The sequence below is a fragment of the Bos indicus x Bos taurus genome, chromosome 23 (assembly GCF_003369695.1).
Source record: "Bos indicus x Bos taurus breed Angus x Brahman F1 hybrid chromosome 23, Bos_hybrid_MaternalHap_v2.0, whole genome shotgun sequence".
NCBI classification, from domain to species: Eukaryota; Metazoa; Chordata; class Mammalia; order Artiodactyla; family Bovidae; genus Bos; species Bos indicus x Bos taurus.
In genome coordinates, this window is record NC_040098.1 from 20556034 (window position 1) to 20579847 (window position 23814).

The following is a 23814-nucleotide window of genomic DNA, read 5'->3' on the forward strand; positions in this document are numbered from 1 at the left end:
GCCAAAATCCACTGGATCATAGAAAAAGCAAAAGAATTCCAGAAAAAACATCTGCTTCTGCTTCATTGACTACACTAAAGCCTTTGACTGTGTGGATCACAACAAACTGTGGAAAATTCTTAAAAAGATGGGAATACCAGACCACCTGACCTGCCCCCTGAGAAATCTGTATGCAGGTCAAGAAGCAACAGTTAGAACCAGACATGGAACAACAGACTGGTTCCAAATTGGGAAAGGAGTATGTCAAGGCTGTATGTTGTTACCTTGTTTATTAATTTCTATACAGAGTACATTATGCAAAATACCAGGCTGGATGAAGCACAAGCTGGAATCAAGATGGCTGGGAGAAATAACAATAACTTCAAATATGTAGATGACATCACCCTAACGGCAGAAAGCAAAGAAGAACTAAAGAGGCTCTTGATGAAAGTGAAAGAGGAGAGTGAAAAAGGTGGTTTAAAACTCAACATTCAAAAAACTAAAATCATGGAATCTGATCATATCACTTCATGGCAAAGAGATGGGTAAACAATGGAAACAGTGACAGACTTTATATTCTTGGGCTCCAAAAGCACTGCAGATAGTGACTGCAACCATGAAATTTAAAAACGCTTGCTCCTTGGAAGAAAAGGTATGACCAACCTAGACAGCATATTAAAAAGCAGAGACATTACTTTGCCAACAAAGGTCAGTCTAGTCAAAGCTTTGGTTTTTCCAGTAGTCATGTATGGATGTGAGATTTGGACCATAAAGAAAGCTGAGCACCAAATAATTGATGCTTTTGAACTGTGGTGTTGGATAAGACTCTTGAGAATCCCCTGGACTGCAAAACATCAAACCAGTCAATCCTAAAGGAAATCAATCCTGAATATTCACTGGAAGGACTGATGCTGAAGCTGAAACTCCAATACTTCGGCCACCCTGATGCAAAGAACTGACTCATTAAAAAAAGACCCTGATGCTGGGAAAGACTGAAGGCAGGAGGAGAAGGGGACGACAGAGGATGAGATTGCTGGATGACACCACGGACTCGATGGACATGACTTCGAGCAAGCTCTGGGAGTTGGTGATGGACAGAGAAGCCTGGCCTGCTGCAGTCTGTGGGGTCACAAAGAGTCAGCCATGACCGAGTGACTGAACTGACTGACTGACTGTACCAGATTTTTTTTTTTATTGGAGTATAATTGCTTTACAATGTTGTGTTCATTTCTGCTATACAACAAAGTGAATCAGCTATATGTATACACACATCCCTTGCCTCCTGATCCTTTTTTCCACCCTGCCACCCCTATCCTACCCCTTTAGGTCATCACAGAGCACCAAGCTCAGCTCCCTGTGCAATACTTTTTTTTTTTTTAAGGTCAATTCATCTCTACAGTTGCTGTTTTATCCACGTTCTATTCATCAACCACCTATCTTAATGCAATATAGCCAGTAACTCTAAACCCTGGTTATGCATTGGAATGATCTAGGACATACCAGATCACACGAACCAGAATTTTTTGGTACTTTTAAAAGCTTTCTAGATTATTCTACTATACAGCCAGGGGTTGTTGTTTGTTTTTCCTTTGTATAGGTACTGAGGTTTCTTAGCACCTTAGAGTTCACAAAATCTTCCAGCTTTTCCATTCAACCCATCTTGCATCACATTTGATTAACAGAAGCCAGAGTCTTGCTTGCTGGGAAGACCTGTTGATTCCCACACTATTCCATGTCCTGATAGCTTGAATGATGCATTACCTAATGGACATAAGTGGGTACTTTAGCAACTAGGCAAAACCCAAAGAGTGTTCAATTGTCTCCTTTGGAGATTCCAAAGTAGAACACTTTCTCAACATTCACAGCCAGATACTTCTTTGTTAACATGGGTCTGTCCTGTGCATTATAAGGTGTTCAGTACCACCCCCAAATTCTATCTGCTAAATAAAAAACCATCCTCTAGTCATGACAATGAAACATGTGTTTAGACATTGTTGAGTGCCCTCTGGGGAGTGGGGGTTTGCCCTGGTAGAGAACCACTGCTCTAGACCTCCCTGCATCCAGATCTTTAGTCAAACTAACATTCACACCCGTCTCCTCTTATCTAACCCCACTGTGTCCTCTAAAGCCAGCCAGATCAGGGCCAGTATGGTATATATGAAGCTATAAACATTGGCTTGGTTATCAGACTGGACTGAGTTCAAATTTTTGCTCTGTCACCTACTATAGGAGACCCTTGCTCAAGGAATATGGTCTCTCAGTCTTCTCTTCTGCAAAATGGGAATCATAAGAATAACTCCTTCATAGAGATGTTGTGGGAATTCAATGATATAGTGTATAAATGCATCTGATGAAAAGTAACTGCTCAAAAAAGGATTGTTGAGTGAAATAGTTCAGGGCAAGTGGTAAGCGTAGTGCCTGGCACATGATAAGAACTCAGTAGACACTCCAGCTTGGTTTCATCATTCTCCTTGATGAAGAAATTCAGGCACAATGTCATTGAGTCTTGGTCAAGGTCACATAGCTGGTCAGGGGTAGAACTAGATGCAGAGCCCATGCTTCAGGCTTCCCAGTGAAATGCTCTTTACCCCACATGGAGCTTTGAAAGATCAAGGACAATTCCAGGGAAGATGAAGCTCTTGGCCAGACAGCTCTGGCCAGTGCTATAATAACCAGGACTTGGCAGTACAGGTGAGGTAATTAATCATTCTAAATTGGGGAAGTCAGAACTAAGGGTGTTAACGGAGCATTTAAAGGCATATAGTCCCTTAAGTACCATCCCCTGAAAATAATTTTCTTTAAAAGGGAAATATTAGAAATGCTTTTTATCTTTTCAAGCAAAGAACTGGCATACTAGAACATGGACCGTACATAAGATATCAACCCTTAACTGTTTAAAAAAATTTTTTTTAAATTTTTTATGTGGATTTAAAAAATCTTTATTGATTACATTACAGTATCATTGCTGTTTTATGTTTTGACTTTTTGGCCTCAAGATGTGAGGGATCTTAACTCCTCAACCAGGAATCGTACCTGTACCTCCTGCATTGGAAGGCAAAGTCCCAAACACTGGACCACCAGACAAGTCCCTAAAACCCTTTAATTGAAGTATAGTTGAGGTACATTATTATATAAGTTACCTATATACAATATAGTGATTCACAATTTTGAAAGGTTCTACTCCATTTATAGTTATTATAAAATATTATCTATGTTTCCCATGTTGTATGATATATTGTTGTAGCTCACTTTATACATAAAGTTTCTGCCTCCTAATCCCCTACCCCTTCATTGCCTTTTCTCCCTCCCTTCTCCCCACTGGTACCCACTAATCTGTCCTCCATATCTGTGAATCTGTTTCCTTTTTGTTATATTCACTAGTTTGCAACCCTTAATTTAAGTTCTTTTTAAATGTGGACCATTTTTTAAAAAGTCTTTATTGAATTTGTTACAATAATGATTCTATTTTATATTTTCCTTCAGTTTTTTGGCCACGAAGCACGTGGAATCTTAGCTCCCCAACCAAAGATCAAACCAGCACACCCTGCATTGGAAGGTGAAGTCTTAGCCACTGGACCACGAGGGAAATTCTTCTTAATTGTTAAAAGGAGCTTTGTCTATGAGGACAGAGACATAAATGTAGTGAAGACGATTACTTCAGGGTACAGGACTATGAAAAAGAGCAGGTGTCCCCTGGCACCCACTAAACATGCTATAAAGTAAAGAATGAAGGGGCTTCCCCGTCCCCGCCCCCCTTTACAGGGCTGCATTTAAACAGAGATTCTATTTCTCTTGGTTCCAATGGGGCCTGGGAGAATTACTTCTACTGCCAAGAGGCTGTAGCTCCTTATGAAATAATAGGCCAGAAAAGTTCATTCATCATAACCAGTGGGTTGACAGCCTTTGTCATCCTGTTCTTTCATCCCTTCCTAAGGAAGCTGGGTATTTATTACACTGAAGGATTCTAAGGAAGGTGGCAAGCAAGAAATAAATGCCTCTAGGAGATGTGTGTGCACAAGTGTACATACATGTGGTGTGTATATGTGTGTGTGGATGTATGTGTGTGTGTTTCACCCAGGAACAGAGCTGCCACCTTTTCCCTACCATCAGTCGTTTTCAAGGGCAATGTTAAAACTATTCATTAATCAGCCCCATTCTAGAGCAGACATCAGCCGCCTCCCCAGAGCACAAGCCCAGGCTGTGCTAGGCTCTTGAGTTGCTGGTTGGTTGGAAGATTCCTGGGGGAAGGTCAGGCAGCTGGGGCTCGGGTTGGGAGGGGGTAAGGAGGAGCAGAAGGGCACTCAAGGACTCCAAAGCTAGTTAGGCCTGGCAGTGGGGAATTAGCTTGATATTTTAGCAGGTGTGCGCTGGCTAATACCAGCCCTGGATGCATGTCCAGCTTACAGCGCCTGCCATTACTTTATAGGCAGAGGTTTGCAAGGTCAAGAGCAGTTTCTCACGTGTGTGTCCACAGTTGGCTTGTGCATAAGAATCACTTGGCTTGTTTGCCACAAACATGGATCCCTGGAATTGCTGTCCAGGAATGTGTGCTTTCATAAGCTTCCCAAGTGATGCCTGAGCAGCTACAGGTTTTCGCCCATTTCTCAAAAAGTGTATTCAAAGGATAAGAAGATTCTGGTGCATCAGAAAAATGTCACAGCCCTAAAACAAATGAACAGGGAGATCTAAATTATTACACCAGACAGGGAAAGCCCAGGTATGATGTAACAGCTTTCAGTTTCATCTGGCATGTGGTTGAAGAGGAACTTGAGGGAGAAAACTAAGCTAAACCTTTTATCATTTTTTTGCTTTTGGTTTATTATTTTTCTGTTTATTCTTTATTAGTGAAAGTGAAAGTTGCTCAGTCATGTCCAACTCTTTGCAACCCTGTGGACTATACAGTCCATGAATTCTCCAGGCCAGAATACTGGAGTGGGTAGCCATTCCCTTCTCCAGGGGATCTTCCAACCCAGGGATCGAACCCAGGTCTCCCACATTGCAGGCAGATTCTTTTACCAGCTGAGCCACCAGGGAAGCCTAAGAATACTGGAGTGGGTAACCTATCCCTTCTCCAGTGGATCTTCCTCCACTTTATTAACTATCAGAAAAAAAGAATGAAGTAATGCCATTTGTAGCAACTTGGATGGACCTAGAGATTATCATACTTAGTGACTGCAAGGAGATCCAACCAGTCCATCCTAAAGGAGATCAGTCCTGGGTGTTCATTGGAAGGACTGATGCGGAAGCTGAAACTCCAATACTTTGGCCACCTCATGCGAAGAGTTGACTCATTGGAAAAGACCCTGATGCTGGGAGGGACTGGGGGCAGGAGGAGAAGGGGACGACAGAGGATGAGATGGCTGGATGGCATCACCGACGCAATGGAATGAGTTTGAGTGAACTCCGGGAGTTGGTGATGGACAGGGAAGCCTGGCGTGCTGCGATTCGTGGGGTTGCAAAGAGTCGGACACGACTGAGCAACTGAACTGAACTGAACTGAAGTGAGGCAAAGAAAGAAAGATATCATGTGATATCACTTATATGTGGATATACAAATGAATTTATTTACAAAACAGAAATAGACTCACAGACATAGAAAACAAACTTATGGTTACCAAAGGGGAAAGGGGAGGAAGTGATAAACCAGGAATTTGGGATTAATAGATACACACTGTGCTGTGCTGTGCTGAGTCGCTCAGTCGTGTCCGACTCTTTGCAACCCCACAGACTGCAGCCTGCCAGGCTCCTCTATCCATGGGGATATTCCAGGCAAGAATACTGGAGTGGGTTGCCATGCCCTCCTCCAGGGGATCTTCCAGAATCTACTGTATAGCACAAGGAAATGTATTCGACATCTTAAAATAACATATACATATATATTAATATATTATGTGTATAGCCAAATTACTTTGCTGTATACCCGAATCATTATAAATCAATTATACTTTAATTAAAAAATTAATCAGAGATATCATGTATTAGCACTTACTGCATGTTAGGCATTATTACAAAAACTTTATAAGGCATCATATTTTTAATTCTATTAATAGACTAGCAAGGTAAATATTATTGCCCCCACTTTAGAGATAAGGAGACTGAGGCTTTGAGAGGTTAAGTAACTAATTTGCCCAAGGTCACAGAATTAATAAGTAGCAGTCTTTCCCCAGAGCCTGTAATATGAACCACTATAATAATCTGCCTTCCAATATTATCTTTAATAGTATCTTCTTTATTGAGTTATAAGTACACTGGAAGCACCCTGAGGCCAGGGCCAACTCAGTCTTGTTCATGTCTATTTCTCCAGGGTCTGGCAGAATTCTGAGCTGTCCAGTCAAAAAATTTTAATTGCATAAAGGAGAAAATTTCAAGATGTGAGTTTTTTAAACAAATAATTCACATTTTCCCTAATGGCTTTCATATGCTTATCAAAAAGAAATCATTCAAATAGGCAACATGAAAACTTAGGTTACTGCTCTATTCTGGTGGCTATTGATAACTCAGGTCACAAAATATGTTGGAAAAAAAATGATGCAGTTTTAATCCTTAGGTTCCTCTGTGGAGAAGTCCTCTGTCTTCATCTGCTGAAAATGTTTGCGCTCAATTTCTAAGTTACAGCACGAAACCAAAGCTTGCTTTGTGGGCCACTGAGCTAGAGCTCCACGAAGAGCCATCTATCTTCCGAAGAAATGACGGCGCCATAAGTAACTTTACACTAGGAGTTATTGATGGGCCAAAGCCTACAGCTCCATTTGGCTGAGAGCTGCCCTGAGGCTCTTCCTGGCCTTCAGTGCAAATACAGCATCACACCCTTTCCTGAAAGCCAATTCCAGGGGCAAAGACAGAGTTCTGGCTTCAAGTGAAGCATGTTTTTTCCTCTCAATATTAAACATGTAAAATAAAATCTCAAGATTTTAGAAGGAAACTGAGGGGTAATTTAATCTAAACTTTAATTTCAGGAATAAGAAATGCTAATCCTGGAGCAGAGGTAATGTTCAAAATACTCAGGAACTTTTCGGTACAAGCACTACTCAAACAGGAGGGCTGGCAATAAGCCCTCCTGGATCACGTGCTTCCCTGGTGGCTCTGATGGTAAAGAATCTGCCTGCAATACGGGAGACCTGGGCTTGATCCCTGGGTCAGGAAGATCCCCTGGAAGAGAAATGGCAATCCATTTCAGTATTCTTGCCTAGAGAATTCTTCTCTGGCTCACAGGGAAATCCAGGGAATTCCAGGAAAGTAGGCAAAGAGGCCTGGCAGGGGCCTTGGGCAAAGGCTGACCACCAACTGATATAAAGGTATTTAAATAAGAGGTACAGGGAGAGGGTGTGGAGAGAAGGGAAACCTCCCACAGTGCTGGTGGGAAGGTAAATTAGTGCAGCCACTATGGAAAATAGTATGAAGGTTCCTCAAAAAACTAAAGTTAGATCCAGCTATCACATTCTTGGGCAAATATCCAGAAAAGACAAAAGAATCAGAAAAGATACAGGTACCCCAGTGTTCACAGCACCACCATTTACAATAGCCAAGACATAGAAGCAACCTAAACATCCATCAACGATGGAGGATAAAGAAGGTGTAGTACATAAATACAATGGAATATTATGCAGCTATAAAAAGAATGAAATGATGAAATTTGCAGCAACATGGACGGACCTAGAGATTATCCTACTAAGTGAAGTAAGTCACAGAGAGGATGACAAATATCATATGATATAAGTCACAAGTGGAATTTAAAATAATGACACAAATGAGTTTATTTATGAAACGGAAACAGAATCACAGATGGAGAAAACAAACTTATGGTTACAAAGGGGGAGGGGGCAATAAACTAGGAGTTTGGGATTAACAGATACACACTACTATATAAAAAATAGATAAAAAGGACCTGCTGTATAGCACAGGAAAATATTTTCTACATCTTTTAATAACCTTGTAATACTGTGATTTAGTTATATTGATTCACTTTGCTGTACACCTAAAACTAACACAACACTGAAGATCAATTATACTTTGATTAAAAACATATATTAAAAAAAAAAAAACAGGGAGGTACAGACATACCAGTGTGTACTGACTAATACTAGCCATGGCTCACAGGAAGTGTCGCTTAAACACAGGAAGTCAGAGGCAAGGTCAAAGGCCCTGGTTTTCTGAGTCCCCTCCTGAGATGCATGTGTCATCTCAAGGCCATTTTCTCTTTGTACTCACTACTTGCCTACCTCAGTGGTAGGCTGCCATGAACACAATACTTGGGTTATAGTCTGAACACCTTGGTTTTCTGTAGGCCTAGTCCACTGAGATATTTGAATCCTTTTCCCAGTTAATTATTATGATGTTTTAAAAGAATTCTTTACTCTTGTAATTTCATATAATTTTGACTATTACAAAAACATTGTGGAGTTTCAAGTGAATGGGAAAAAAGTGGGCCTTCCTAATAGCATAAGTAACATAATAATAAGGACTGAGTTCAAACCTACATTGTTAGCTACTCCTGGTTTACTCGAGAAACCTTTCTGCAGACTCAGACACTAAATTCAGGGGATGGCTGGTCACACTGCAGATGCCAGGTGAATTAGAAAAAAAATGGGGAAATGAGGCTTGTATATATTTTTTAAATTGTTAACTAAATAATAACATTCAATTATTTAAATTTAATAATTATTAATCAGTCAACAATTACATAATAACCTTTAAACTTAATAAAATTTAATTTAATAACCTTTAGATTTAATTTTAATTAAATTTAAAAATTAAATTTAATAATTTAATACTTCTTCAGCGTATCCTTTTTAAAAAAAAAAAACAATTAAGGAATAGCTTGAACTATAAGTAACTTTAAAGGATAAAGGGATAGAATTAATATGAACAGGAGCTGTGAATCTGTCCCTTCTTACTGATGGTGGTACAGGGTTAAGAACTCTAAATACCACCTCTTCATCTCCTCCTGAGTTTCTGCCAAATAACTGGAAACAAAAAGAGATCAGAAGATCACCATTAAGATATCAGTGAGGCAGGACTTCCCTGGTGATCTAGTGGTTAAGACTCTGCACTTCCAGTACAGGGGCTGAGGGTTCATTACCTGGCTAGGGAACTTAAGATCCCACGTGCTGCATGGCACAGCCAGGAAAAAAGAAAAAGATGTAAGTTATTAGTGTGTGTGTGTGCAGGTGCTCACACATGTCGGGTGGGGCTGAGGTGAGCAGAGTTTAGCTGTGGTCTGTGCAGGAAAGATCTGGAATCTGAAATAACCACAACTGTATTTGGAGGGAGCTGCCGATAAGCCTTTTGATCATAAGTAGCCTCAGGCCAAAGTTACTGCCATACCCCAGAGGATTTTTGACTTCAACTTGGAATTCTCTAGGGAGAGTTGAAACAGGTGCTTGATCAAAGCTTGGAAGTACGAAGAAGGAGGGTTGGATTAACCACAGTTGCTGCTTTAGAAACGAAAGTGTGAAAGACATACATGTTATTTATTTATAATAAATGTTGGGATATTTAGTTGAAAGGCTTAAGAACCCAAAGGTGGGCATTAGGCCAGGATAAAGCTATTGAGTCCTGGCACTGTGGGCATCGCTACCATGATGCCAAGAACAGAGAGGAGAGAACACGGGCCATAGTGGTAAATGATCCAGACCAGTGAAGCCACTCCAACTCTTCCTCCTGGCCCAGAAGGGAGAGAGAATGTCACAGATGTCTAGAAGGAAAGTGATCTGCAAACAGGGGCTTCAAAATTGGTAAAGGGAATGAAAAGAACTAATTTCAATAACATTCAATAGACCAGAATTCATAGGTATGGCCACATCAGACACTTGGCAAAGGAGAATCTGGCATTTGAGTTCTGACTACTGCTGAATGACCCTGAGGCTCTAGGACATGGAGCAACTGAAATTTTGCTGAGGGAGGAGCCCGAGTCATGAGTGATGCAAGGCTGAGGTGCATGGCTGAGGCTGAATGAGCCATCTAGGTAGGGAGCTGGTGGCCAAGTGACATCTATACCCCACATCATTTCATTGTTAGCTACTCCTGGTTTACTGTATTCCTGAAACTCTGTCTTAGAAGAGCTGATGAAATGATTCTTCACTGCAGTTTATTTGGGAAAAACAATATGCTGTTTCAATCTTCATGAATTAGGGGATCTGAGAAAGTATTAAATACCCACCCTTTATGATGCATCCTTTGTAAAAACAACATAGATTCTTTCAATCCTCATTAATTTTCAGTTATCTGTTCCTATTGGAATCAAATACTTTAAAAAGCAAGTGGGGTGGGAGGAAGGGAAGAAGGAGTGAGAAAATGAGAAGAAATGAGTGTGTCTTCATCGTGCTGAGTTACAAAGTGGTGTGAGGTAGGGATCAACATGGGGCCATTGATGGAAGGACAGCTGTCAACAGAGCCAGTGGAACCTGGGGCATTTAGCTTTGGAGATCTTCCCCTCCAGGCACCACAGGGCTTTGACTTCAACTCTGACTTGAAAGCTCAGAGTTGTGGGTGCTTCAAGAGGGAAACTAAACAATAGCTTGTCTCTTTTTCCTGATCACTAAAAACAGTTCACAAAAAATGCACCTTAGCTTTTTTAGCGCCATCTGCTCGCGGCGCCGCCTCCTGCTCCTCCCGCCGCCGCCCTGAGTCACTGCCTGCGCAGCTCGGGCCGCTGGGCTCCCCGCGCTCGCCACCGATATTTGGCATTTGTACAACATGGCAGACATCGACAACAAAGAACAGTCTGAACTTGATCAAGATTTGGATGATGTTGAAGAAGTAGAAGAAGAAGAAACTGGTGAAGAAACAAAAATCAAAGCGCGTCAGCAGACTGTTCAGATGATGCAAAATCCTCAGATTCTTGCAGCCCTTCAAGAAAGACTTGATGGTCTGGTAGAAACACCAACAGGATACGTTGAAAGCTTGCCTAGGGTAGTTAAAAGACGAGTGAATGCTCTCAAAAACCCTCAAGTTAAATGTGCACAGATAGAAGCCAAATTCTATGAGGAAGTTCATGATCTTGAAAGAAAGTATGCTGTTCTTTATCAGCCTCTGTTTGATAAGCGATTTGAGATCATTAATGCCATTTATGAACCTACAGAAGAAGAGTGTGAATGGAAACCAGATGAGGAAGATGAAATTTCGGAGGAGCTAAAAGAAAAGGCCAAGGTTGAAGATGAGAAAAAGGATGAAGAAAAAGAAGATCCCAAGGGAATTCCTGAGTTTTGGTTGACCATTTTTAAGAATGTTGACTTGCTCAGTGATATGGTTCAGGAACATGATGAGCCTATTCTGAAGCACTTGAAAGATATTAAAGTGAAGTTCTCAGATGCTGGTCAGCCTATGAGTTTTGTCTTAGAATTTCACTTTGAACCCAATGAATATTTCACAAATGAAGTGTTGACAAAGACATATAGGATGAGGTCAGAACCAGATGATTCTGATCCCTTTTCTTTTGATGGACCAGAAATTATGGGTTGTACAGGGTGCCAGATAGATTGGAAAAAAGGGAAGAATGTCACTTTGAAAACGATTAAGAAGAAGCAGAAACACAAGGGACGTGGGACAGTTCGTACTGTGACCAAAACAGTTTCTAATGACTCTTTCTTTAATTTTTTTGCCCCTCCTGAAGTTCCTGAGAGTGAAGATCTGGATGATGATTCTGAAGCTATCCTCGCTGCAGACTTTGAAATTGGTCACTTTTTACGTGAGCGTATAATCCCAAGATCAGTGTTATACTTTACTGGAGAAGCTATTGAAGACGATGACGATGATAATGATGAAGAAGGCGAAGAAGCGGATGAGGTAATGTTTACCAAATGAGCAAATAATTCTCTGTTTAACACATTGAGAAGCAATTGAGTGACTTATGTATTCCATTGGTATATTAATTATTCCATGATACGGGATAAAAACTTTTTTTTGGAAAAACGTGGTTTTAGAATTCTACATCCAAGCAATGTATGTATGAGGTTTCAATAAATATACTGCAAAACTCAGAAAAAAAAAAATGCACCTTAAATTGTTTTCCCCATAGGCAAGGTCACCTTTACTTAGAACGAATCATTCCATTTCATAACCACAAATGTTCTGCGATTCTGTAGCCTTACTTTCCTAGAACTCCTGTCATCAGTGTCTTTCAAGGACACACCTGTCCCTGGCTTTGCTGTGCCCTGCATGCATGCTAAGTCACTTCAGTCGTGTCCTATTCTTTGCGACCCTGTGGAGGCGCCCCATGCATGCCTAAAAAGGAACCCTTCTTACATGGTGGCATATGCATTTGCTTTATCTACTAGGAATCACTAGTGAATAGGGAGGGAATGTGTAGTGATGAAGGGTTGTTTTAGGCAGACAGACTAGTATTTCCAAAGATTCAGAGGCATGAATGAGCAGACAGTATTCAGCACAAATAGCTCTTATCTTTCCTATGTTTTTTTGCCTAAAATTTCTTACACTCAAAAACTGGAATTAAAAGACTTAAAATGCAAATGCCTCCTGGAACTGCCCCATCAACAATCCTATTATACGAAATTGTGGTAAGTCCATCAGGCAACTGGTATAATGCCAACCCAGTTCTTTCCTGTTCTGTTGGGGAGAGAAGATAAAAGGGTAGTGCCTCAAAGCTACCAAGAAGTGAGGTTATAGACATTGACAAACTTGGCTGACTCTGTACTTGAAAGATTGGTCTATCTCCAAATCATTAACCAAACTGATCAAGTGAATTATAGGCATGCAATTATTATTTCAATTTTCCCCAAGACAAATGCACTTAAAAACTGAATCTTGTTTCCCCCATATAATTAATTGATTTAGGGTTGTTCTCATAATGCTATCCTTTTGACAGTTTCTTGGGAATGACTGGTTTTATGGTCTTATCTAAATTGCAAAGCAAAATTTTGTCAGTTTCCCTTTTAGACCTTTAGTTATTATTTTTTATTTTAGCATGTAATTTAATTGAATTTCAAATGGTCTAAAATGATACAGAAGGATTCTTAGATAATAGAAAGCTGTAGTCCGAATATTTCTGCCTCCCTCCCAACTCCCAAATTCATATTTTTAAACCTAATGCCCAATGTGATGGATTAGGAAGTGGAGCCTTTGGGAGGTGATTAGAGAAACGGCCTTTTGATTTACATGTCTATCTCTTATGAGTTTGCTTAAGATGTATGCAGTCCAAATAGGCTGAACCATTCATGGAATATTGACAATACCAGATTCCTGAGTCAAAAAAATGTTGGAGGGCCATTTGTATGAATGCAATAAAGACTTCAACAAAATGTAACCTGGGGATACCTCTGGTTGCTTTCTCTGATAGCATATTTTGGGATCACATGTCCCCTTCTCACTGAAAAAATAATTACATAGGCAGAGGGTTTAATTAATCCTCAGTGGATCTCATCTGACTAAATATACCTAATAAACAAATAGATGCTTGTTTTTCTTTCCTTTCCTAAGATTGCATTTATTCAATACACAACTCTTTGTAGTTAATTGAATTTCATAATTTATTACAGTTAGTTACATAAGTTATGTTATATAATTTATATGAATTCTATAATACACATTATAACATATAAGTAACAGTCATGTGCGACTCTGCGACCCCAGACTGTAGCCCGCCAGGCTCCTCTGTCCATGGACTTCTCCAGGCAAGAAATCTGGAGTGGGTTGCCACTTCCTTCTCCAGGGGAATCTTCCCTACCCAGGGGTTGAACCCAAGTTTTCCTGCATTGTAGACAGATTGTTTTACCGTCTGAGTGAGCAGGAAAGCCTTTAGCTTATATATAATAGTATATAATTATGCAAAGTCGCTCAGTCGTGTCCGACTCTTTGCGACCCCATGGACTGTAGCCTACCAGGCTCCTCCCTCCATGGGATTCTCCAGGCAAGAATACTGGAGTGGGTTGCCATTTCCTTCTCCAGGGGACCTTCCCGACCCAGGGATCGAAGCCGGGTCTCCTGCATTCCAGGCAGACGCTTTAACCGCCGAGCCACCAGGGAAGCCCCATATAATTATGAACGATCATCTCATACAATAAGTTAAAAAAAATGCATCTCCTATAAATCTTCCCTACTCTCAGCTTCTGCTTTTAATAGGTAACCAATCACATAGAGAAGATGCAAAGCCAGGCCCTGAAGGGGTCAAATCCTGTCTACTTCCCTCATGCTCTGATGTACTCACAAGTACTCTAAATTCCTTCTTCATTTTCTTTCCCTACAGTGAAAACTCTCCAAAGATTTTTTTCTTATTTTTGAACTCTCTTCAAGAGAACTTTGTGATAAAGCCTCAGTGCTACTTGTACTGTCCCTTTATTATGTTCCAAGGCCCTGCTCCTGAACTTGTGCGACTCTGCAGAGCTGGCACCCTCTCGCTGCATCAGGCACCCCGCTGGTGCAGCCAATTTTGCAAGAAAGAATTTCAGTGCAAAGGTTCTGCAGACACTGATTGGCTCAGCGTGGGCTCTGCCAGGCCTCGGAGATGAGAAGAGGCAGCCTCCTGTCACCTGAGAGGGAATGAAGAAGAATGAGGCTACTCTCAGAAAGGGAATAATCAGAGTCCACCTCCCTCGCCGCAGAATGGTGAAAGGGTGGGGGCGGTTAGTGAATCAGCTCCTGTCTTTTACTTCTCATAGAAGGTAGGTGTGCTAACCAACCCAAAGTCTGAATTCTTACTGACAGTCCAGACAGGAAGATTCAACCAAACCCAAAATCATGCTGAGGACAAATGCTAACAAGTGCTAGGATCTCCCATCAACAGATGTATAGAACACATTGTTCTCACATTCACAAGATCAGTGATTCTTTGAACCAAAGGATCCATAGATATATATTAGGTTAGTGCAAACACAATTGTGGTTTTGAACCATGAATTTTAAATCATTACAACTAGGCTCAAACACATCTTTATTAATAAAATTAGGAACCATTACAATCAACACATTTTTTTTTTTTTTTTTTTGCCAATGAGAAATAAGCTTGGTTATTCCTGTAGTGTAAAAACCTGGGCCTTGGGATTTGATGAACTCTTGGAAAGCATCTTCTGCCTCATGCTGGTTGTGGAAGCGTTTCACCTGCAAAAAGTGGTTGAGATGCTTGAAGAAGTGGTAGTCAGGTGGTGAGCGCTCAGGTGAATACGGCAGATGAGGCAAAACGTTGTAGCCCAATCCGTTCCATTTTTGAAGCATTGGTTGTATGACGTGAGGTGGGGCGCTGTCGTGCAGAAGAATTGGGCCCTTTCTGTTGACCAATGCCAGCTGCAGGGGTTGCCGTTTTCAGTGCCTCTCATTGATTTGCTGAGTATACATCTCAGATGTAACAGTTTTAGCAGGATTCAGAAAGCTTTAGTGGGTCAGACTGACAGCAGACCATCAAACAGTGACCATGACCTTATTGTGGTGCAAGTTTGGCTTTGGGAAGTGCTCTGGAGCTTCTTAGCCCAATCACTGAGCTGGGGGTTGCTGGTTGTCGTATAAATTCAATTTTCATTGCACATCACAATGCAATTGAGAAATGGTTGTGTAGAATAACAGAAGACATTTCAAAATGAAGATTTTTTTTTTGATTTGTGGTCAGCTCATGAGGCACCCACTTATCATGCTTTTCCACCTTTTCAATTTTCTTCAAATGCTGAAAGACTGCAGAATGGTGGATGTTGATTTCTTTAGCAACTTGTGTAGTTATAAGAGGATCAGCTTGGATGATTACTTTCAATTGGTCACTGTCAACTTCAAATGGCCAGCCACTGTGCTCTTCATCTTCAAGGCTCTTGTCTCTTTTGCAAATTTCTTGCACCACTGCACTGTACATTCATTAGCAGTTTCTGGGCCAAATGCATTGCTGATATTGCGAGTTGTCTCTGCTGCTTTAGAACTCATTTTGAACTTGAATCAGAAAATCACTCAAATTTGCTTTTTGTCTAATATCATTTATGCAGACTAAAATCAATATAAAATACACAGCAAGTAATAAATCATTAGCAAAACATATAAAGCAAGAAATGCACACTAAACTGATTATAACATAACCACATTTATCTAAGAATGAATCCCGATATCAAATAGCAAATTTCAGCAGTGCAAAAGAGCAATTACTTTTGCACCAACCTAACACACACAAGGAAAAATTCCCAAGGATCTCTAATGTTGATTTCAATCATTTTTATTTTAGTGTGATTTAAATATGTATGGTTGCAGAATTGGGTATAAACACCTTATTCTTTTAAGACTTTATGGAATTTGTTACATTTTTGCTTATTTGTTTATGTTCTGTTTTTTTGGCTGGGAAGCGTGTGGGATCTTAGTTCCCAGGACAGAGATGGAACACACACCCCCCCTCACAGGAAGGCAAACTTTCGACCACTGGCCCATCAGAGGATTTCCCAAACACCTTATTCTTAAAGCTGTTATAAAAACTATTTCTAAAAACATACAGATGTTCACATTGGACACAAATTACAAAAGCAGTATAGTTCAAATTAGCAGTGTTTCACAGCCCTGTCCCTTCTACAGCACTGTGCCAGGGTGGCACACCATAGACATCCTATCCTGAGAATGCAGCTTTGCTTCTTTTCTTGTATGAAAATTTGAGCAACTAAAAGCCTTCTTTCCTCTCCCTCTTTTTATGGATTAAATCCTACATGTTACTCCCTTCTCCTAAAACAAAAGCAGTATTGCCTTCTATCTACCTGATTTTTCACATCTGTACGATGGAGATAAGTAAACAGGACCTATCCACATCGGCCAACTGAGAGGATCAAATGAATCAATAAATACACGAGTTCTCACAACAGTGTCCAGTACACCATAAATACTCAGTTATTGTTATTTATTATTATTACTATAAACATAATTAAGAAAAATATAAACATGGAAACTGAAAGACAGCTTTAATAGTTAATTGATTACAAAGTGATCAAACCAATGATCAAGAATCTACTAATATTTTTATCTTATATAGGAATATAAACTAATTAAAACTTTATATTGGATATAGAAGGCAAATGGATAAGAGGGCAGCAGAAGATGTGATGGTTGGATAGTATCATTGATTCAATGGACATGAGCTTAGGCAAACTCTGGAAGATGGTGAGGGACAGGGAGGCCTGGCATGCTGCAGTCCATGGGGTTGCAAAGAGTCAGACATGAGTTAGTGACTGAGGAACAACAAAAAAATAGAGAAAGCTCTAGGACAATTAGCAAAATTTTTTTAAAGGAGATTAAAGGAAGCCAAGAGTTGAGATAAAAGTGGAATGATAAAAAATGCTCAACTAATTCAAAAGCAGTCAGGAGAAGAGGAAAAGGGGAGTAAAAACAGGTGGAACAAACAGAAAACAATGAGAAACATAGCAGACTTTAATCCAATCATACCAATAATTGCATTAAATGTAAATGATCTAAAAAACAAATTAAAATAAAAAGATTATTAGACTGATTAAAAAAGCAACACCCAAGTATCTGCCATTGACAAAAAGTCCATTTTACACATAATGGCATATATAGGTTTAAGGCCAAAGAATGGAAAAAGATATAATGTGCAAACACTAATAAAAACAGCTGGAGTGGCTATATTAAAGTTTTATTATCATGGAAATGAGTACATAAAAATTTTAAATATATAATAATTGCATTCATATCTAAACTTCTTATCTCTTCCTCTAATGCTTTATCTCCCTATTGAAGAACTCATGGTTAAGTTCTATGAAAAAAAGACTAAGAAATAAAACAATTAATCTTACTTAATACTTTGCTTCATATACTCTATAGCTACTATATCAAATTTATTAACATCTTTTTATTTTACTCTTTGAAATAATATGTTATAGCACTTATTTCTTTGGATGGAGCTCAAATAGAATAATTGTGAATAGAAATGCTAGACTGAAAGCTATAAATGAATTCTAACTAGCTGGGAAAAAATTTGGATTCCTGTCACTGATTAGGCACATATTTCACTATTAAATGACCACACTCTAAAGACTTCATTTAGCTAAAACAAGAAACTAAAATAGGATCCTATTTTCAGAATCTGCCAGCTAGTGCTACGCCTTAATTAAAACAAAACAAGACAAAATAGATAACTATCCAAACTAAGATTTCAGCAACTAAAGGAACAACAAGCCTCTATTATCATTAAAAAAAAATCAGAAGTGCCCAAAAAAGAAAAAGAAAAAACAAAAAACCTGGCGTGGGAAAGACGAAACATCTTGTCCCACAACGAAAATCTGGGCCATATTCCTTTCTTGTAGGAGGAAATGCGAATTTCCACACCAGTGTTAAAATAGAGTAGGTGTAGATGAAGGGAAATATTTATCAACATGTAGTTAACACCACTGGTTTTAAAAGACAGAGATATAGAGATGTCTCAGCAAGAACAGATTAAGCACATTCTGCTACCATAGAAGATGACAGGATTCAATAACTGAGAAAGTCCCTTATTCACTCTGGGTCTCACTGTCTGCATCTGTAGAATGAGGCCTAAGCCCTTTTAGAATGGCTGTGGGACTGCAAAAATACACGGGATGGGCCTCCAGGTGGCCATGCCTGTGATCAGGGACTTTGGCCAGACGTGAATGATTCAGGGTAGATGCTGTATCCCCCAAGTTGGGATAATTAGATCTTCTCTAGCATTTGACATTTCGCAAGCCATTTAATGCGCTGATTCATTCATTCCTTCACTCATTCATTCATTCAACAAGTATTTACCAAGTGCCTATTAAGGGCACTGTTTTAGTCTCTGTCAAACAAGACTTATAGAGATGTTATCCTCTTAGAGATTGCATTCTATCAGGAGATAACAAACAGCAAACATACAAATAAGGAAATATTTTATCCTATGTAATGGCGAAAATATAACAATGGTTATATTGTGACAAGGAGTGACTGAGTAAAGGAGCGGCTACTGCAAGTTGGATGGTGAGAAAAGCTTCTCTGGGGAGGTGATAAAAAGGAACCAATCACGCAGAAAATCTAGGGAGGATCTCAGTGGAAATCTCAGTGGAAACAGAAAGAAGACCAGTGTGGCCCGAAGCATAATGAATAAGGGAGTGAGCAAGTAGAGATCCTATAGAGAAATTAAAGCATGCAGGGCCTTGGAGCCCCTAGGAATGCATTTGTGACGTATTCCAAGTGCAGCAGGGAGCCCCTGCAAGGTTCTGTGCACAGATAGAGTCATCACATGACCCAGTTTGTGATTTGAAAAGATCTCTCAGGCTGAGGGATCTAAAGACAGGGGTAGAGACTGGATTACAGGAGAGCAAGAGTGGAAGCAAGAGACCTGTTAGGAAATGACTCCAATGTTCAGAGGAAGGTGATGGGACTAAGGTCACACCATAGGAGTAGGAAATGGAGTTGGAGGTGCAACTAATAGAATTTGCTGGGAACTGTCCTGGTGGTCCGGTGGTTAAGACTTCGCCTTCAAGCATAGGGGGTACAGGTTAGATCCCTGGCTGGAGAGCTAAAATTCCACATGTCTGGTGTCCAAAAACACAAAACATAAAACAGAAACCATACTGTAACAAATTCAATACTTTATCTTCCCGACCCAGGATTGAACCCGGGTCTCCTGCATTGGAGGCAGACGCTTTAACCTCTGAGCCACCAGGGAAGCCCTTAAGTAAGTAAGTAAACATTAAAAAAAAGAATGTGTTGATATGGAAGGTATGGGAAGAAAAGAGTCAAGGAAGACTGCTATGCTTGTGGCCAAAATGACTGGATGGCCGATAGCACAATTTCCTGAAAAGGGAAGGCTGTTGGAGGAGCAGATTTGAGGGGCAAAAGCCTAGAGTCCTCCTTTGGCCAGGTTAAGTATGAATGCTGTATTAGATACTGAATGATGCGTTGGGTCCTGATGTTGGCGACATCAGAGCGGAGTGACATTAATTGTGGATCGTGTCCAGGAAAAGCTCTACAGACCCTGGCGCCCACAGGTGGTCCCGATTCCTGCTATCCTACTTACTGTCTTCTTGTTTAGCTTTTCCTGGGATTGCGTAAGATGTTCCTGCATCCTTTCAATCAGTTGCCCTTTTGCTTAAGTCATCTCTTCAGCAACTATTGTTTGCAACCTGCAAGGACCTTTGCCAATCCTTGGTGTTAACAAGATCATTTCTAAGGTTCTTTCATGTTTCACTACTTTATGGAATTTAAAACCTATTTTATAATGAAACATGGTGTCAACTGAAACTTAGGCATTGATGGTGGGCACGGCAGGCACTAGCTACAATAAGCATAGTGGCTACATTTATGGAATGCAGCTATGAGAGGGGCAGGTATTAAGAGTTCCGACATACTTTATTTCATCGAAACCTGACAACAACAACTCTGAACTGGTGGTGACTACCCTGTTGTAAAATAAGATGAGAAAAAATGAGGCTCAGGGGCATACATGACCTGTCTAAGGTCATGGAGACTGTAAGTGTTCAAGCTGGGTTTCAAAACCAGGTGAGGTTGACTGGTGACGTGTGACACTGACCACTGCTCTGTACTGCAGGAAGGAGGTTTTTTTTTTTTTTCTTTTCTTGCCATGATTAGAGATGATGAAAGTGGGAGATAAAACACATGATCCTATGATGGTGGTACAGGAACCGTAGCAACCAACTGGCTGATTCACTGCAGGGGTGGTGATTATGAAAACTTGCATGCTAGAGTTTCAAATAAAATGTGTAGACTTCCATGCCCTATCCCCTCTTCACCTGCTGTTGCTGTTGCTAAGTTGCTTCAGTCGTGTCCGACTCTGTGTGACCCCATAGACGGCAGCCCACCAGGCTCTGCCATCCCTGGGATTTTCCAGGCAAGAACACGGCAGTGGGTCCGTATAATTCATCAGAGCAGAGGCAACACAAGACATGCGGGTATGCTAAGTCACTTCAGTTGTGTTCAGCTCTTTGCAACCCTATGACTGTAGCCTGCCAGGCCCCTCTGTCCACGGGATTCTCCAGGAAAGAATACTGGAGTGGGTTGCCGTGCCCTCCTCCAGGGGATCTTCTCAATCCAGGGATCAAACCCACTCCTCACACGTCTCCTGCATTGGCAGGCAGTTCTTTACCACTAGTGCCCTCTGGGAAGCCCCTCAACACAAGACATGTATCTTCATCTGGGCCTTAGGTGAGAGGCAGTCACTGAAATCACGTTACTTAGGAGGACACAAGGTATCCTCGAAAGTTAGCCATTTTGGAGATCGAGAAACTAAGGCCTAAAGAGGTTACTTTTAAGGATTATATGGCTAATTAGTAAAGATTCAAATCTGAAGATCTGGTTTCTTGAATCTATACCTTATCCAATAATTTCCAATTCATTGTGGTGCTCTCTCCGTTTCCATTGAACAATGAGCTCTTGGAGACTTTCCTGGCAAACAGCATCATAAATTTTCTGTTCTCAACCTTGCCCCTTCTTAACTTATTTTTATTGAGGTGTAATATACATACAGGCTTCCCTTTTGGCTCAGCGGTAAAGAATCCACTGCAAATGCAGGAGACGTGGGTTCAATTACTGGGTTGGGAAGATCCCCAAGGGAAGGAAGTGACAACCCACTCCAGTGTTCTTGCCTGGAGAATTCCAGGGACAGAGAAGCCTTGCAGGCTACAGTCCATAGGGTTCCAAAGAATTAGACACGACTGAGAAACTAAACAACAATCTATATATATAAAATGCACAATGTTAAGTGTCCAGTTCAGTTAATTTTTATAATATAATCACCATCAATATAACAATCATTCAGCTCCATATATAGAATGTTCTCAGTACCTTAGCATTGTGTGACTATATTTAAACTTATTCATCCATTCTCCAGGGTGAACATTTGGGTATTTTCTCCCTTTGGGACCTTTATGAATAATGCTGATAGAAACATTCTTGTGCATGTTTTCCAGTGAACATAGGCACTCATTTCTCTTGGGAAGTTAGAATTACTAGATCATCGGGGAGACATATATTTAGTTCTGGAAGACACTGCAGTTTCCCAGAGCACTGTAATAATCTGTCCACCAGCAGCATATGAGAGTTCCAGCTGATCCACATTCTTGCCAACCCTTGGCATTGACCACGGTTTTGCTTATAGCCACTCCATTGGCTGTGTAACGGTATCTCATGGTGGTTTTAATTTGCATTTCCCTGAAGAATCATCTTTCTGGATATCTTCTTTTTTGAAATGTCTATTCAGGTGTTTTGCAGATTTTAATTGGGGTTGTTTGTCTTTCTCTTATTGATATCTAGGATGTCTTGATATATGTTGGAATTGGGTTCTTTGTCTTTCGTGCTAAGTCATTTCAGTCATGTCTGACTCTTTGTGACTCTATGGACTGTAGCCTGCCAGGGATCCTTTGTCCATGGGATTCTCCAGGCAAAAATACTGGAGTGGGTTGCCATGCCCTCCTCAAGGGGATCTTCCTGACCCAGGAGCAAAACTCAGGTCTCTTATGTCTCCTGGACTAGCAGGCGGGTCCTTTACCACTTGCGTCACTGGGAAGCCCCTGTTAGACGTATGGATGGTGAGTATCTTCTCTCAATCTATGGCTTGCCTTTTTATTCTCTGAGTGGTGTCTTTTGAAAAACAATGCGTTTTCAGCTTTTAGTAGTTCAATATATCCATCTTTAACTAATTATGGTTAGTGCTTTTTGTGTCTTATTGAGGAATCTTTGTCTACTTCAAATCTTGCCTCTTGAAACTCTGGAAGCTTGGAAGCCATTAAAAGTTGTGTACTTGACAGGTTTGGAAAAATGAGGATGATTAAACCTTTTTTTTTTTTTTTTCAGGCACAGGTAAGGAAATGTGAAATGTGTTAAGAGGTCAAACGGGAAGAAGCACAAGGGTGCCAGAGTGGGTGGAAATTTACAGGATCCTTTAGCAGTGCGTGGTGGGGAAGCAGTGATTAAGGGCTTATAATTGGAGTTGGTGAGGGGAGTTTTTCTTGGGAGAAAATGTCAGTAGCAGCCATCAAAGAAATCTGATGTATATCAAACGTTTTACTGATACCATCCCTATGCTTTTGCTACAAGCAGTAGTCACCTGAGCAGGTTTAGCATAGGGATCCCAGCAGAGTCCTGCACAAATGGATGGTATGCAAACAACTGTGGCCTTTCCTGGCACAAGGTGGACGATAACGAGTTAAAGAGTCCAAAGCATCCAGTGCTTTTATTGGGTACTTCTGAGCCTTGAGAAGCCCATGAACAGTATGAAAAGGCAAAATGACAGGATACTGAAAGAGGAACTCCCCAGGTCAGTAGGTGCCCAATATGCTACTGCAGATCAATGGAGAAATAACTCCAGAAAGAATAAAGGGATGGAGCCAAAGCAAAAACAATACACAGTTGTGGATGTGACTGGTGATAGAAGCAAGGTCTGATGTTATGAAGAGCAATATTGCATAGGAACCTGGAATGACCAACCTAGATAGCATATTAAAAAGCAGAGACATTACTTTGCCAACAAAGGTCCGTCTAGTCAAGGCTATGGTTTTTCCAGTAGTCATGTATGGATGTGAGAGTTGGACTGTGAAGAAAGCTGAGCGTGGAAGAATTCATGCTTTTGAACTGTGGTGTTGGAGAAGACTCTTGCGAGTCCCATGGACTACAAGAAGATCCAACCAGTCCATTCTGAAGGAGATCAGTCCTGGGTGTTCTTTGGAAGGAATGATGCTAAAGCTGAAACTCCAGTACTTTGGCCACCTCATGCAAAGAGTTGACTCATTGGAAAAGACTCTGATGCTGGGAGGGATTGGGGGCAGGAGAAGAAGGGGACGGCAGAGGATGAGATGGCTGGATGGCATCACAGACTTGATGGATGTGAGTCTGGGTGAACTCCAGGAGTTGGTGATGGACAGGGAGGCCTGGCGGGCTGCAATTAATGGGGTCGCAAAGAGTCGGA

General features: G+C 40.7%; 2 protein-coding genes across 3 annotated transcripts in view; one reads left to right on the forward strand and one right to left on the reverse strand.

Moving 5' to 3' along the window:
• RCAN2 (regulator of calcineurin 2) overlaps nucleotides 1-23814 on the reverse strand; it is a 281009-nt gene that overhangs the window by 52924 nt on the left and 204271 nt on the right. The window lies entirely within an intron of this gene.
• LOC113881164 (nucleosome assembly protein 1-like 1) lies at nucleotides 10553-11969 on the forward strand. Its single transcript, XM_027523979.1, has one exon. It carries the CDS (start codon nucleotides 10675-10677, stop codon nucleotides 11779-11781), a length of 1107 nt encoding a protein of 368 aa, XP_027379780.1. The 5' UTR covers nucleotides 10553-10674; the 3' UTR covers nucleotides 11782-11969.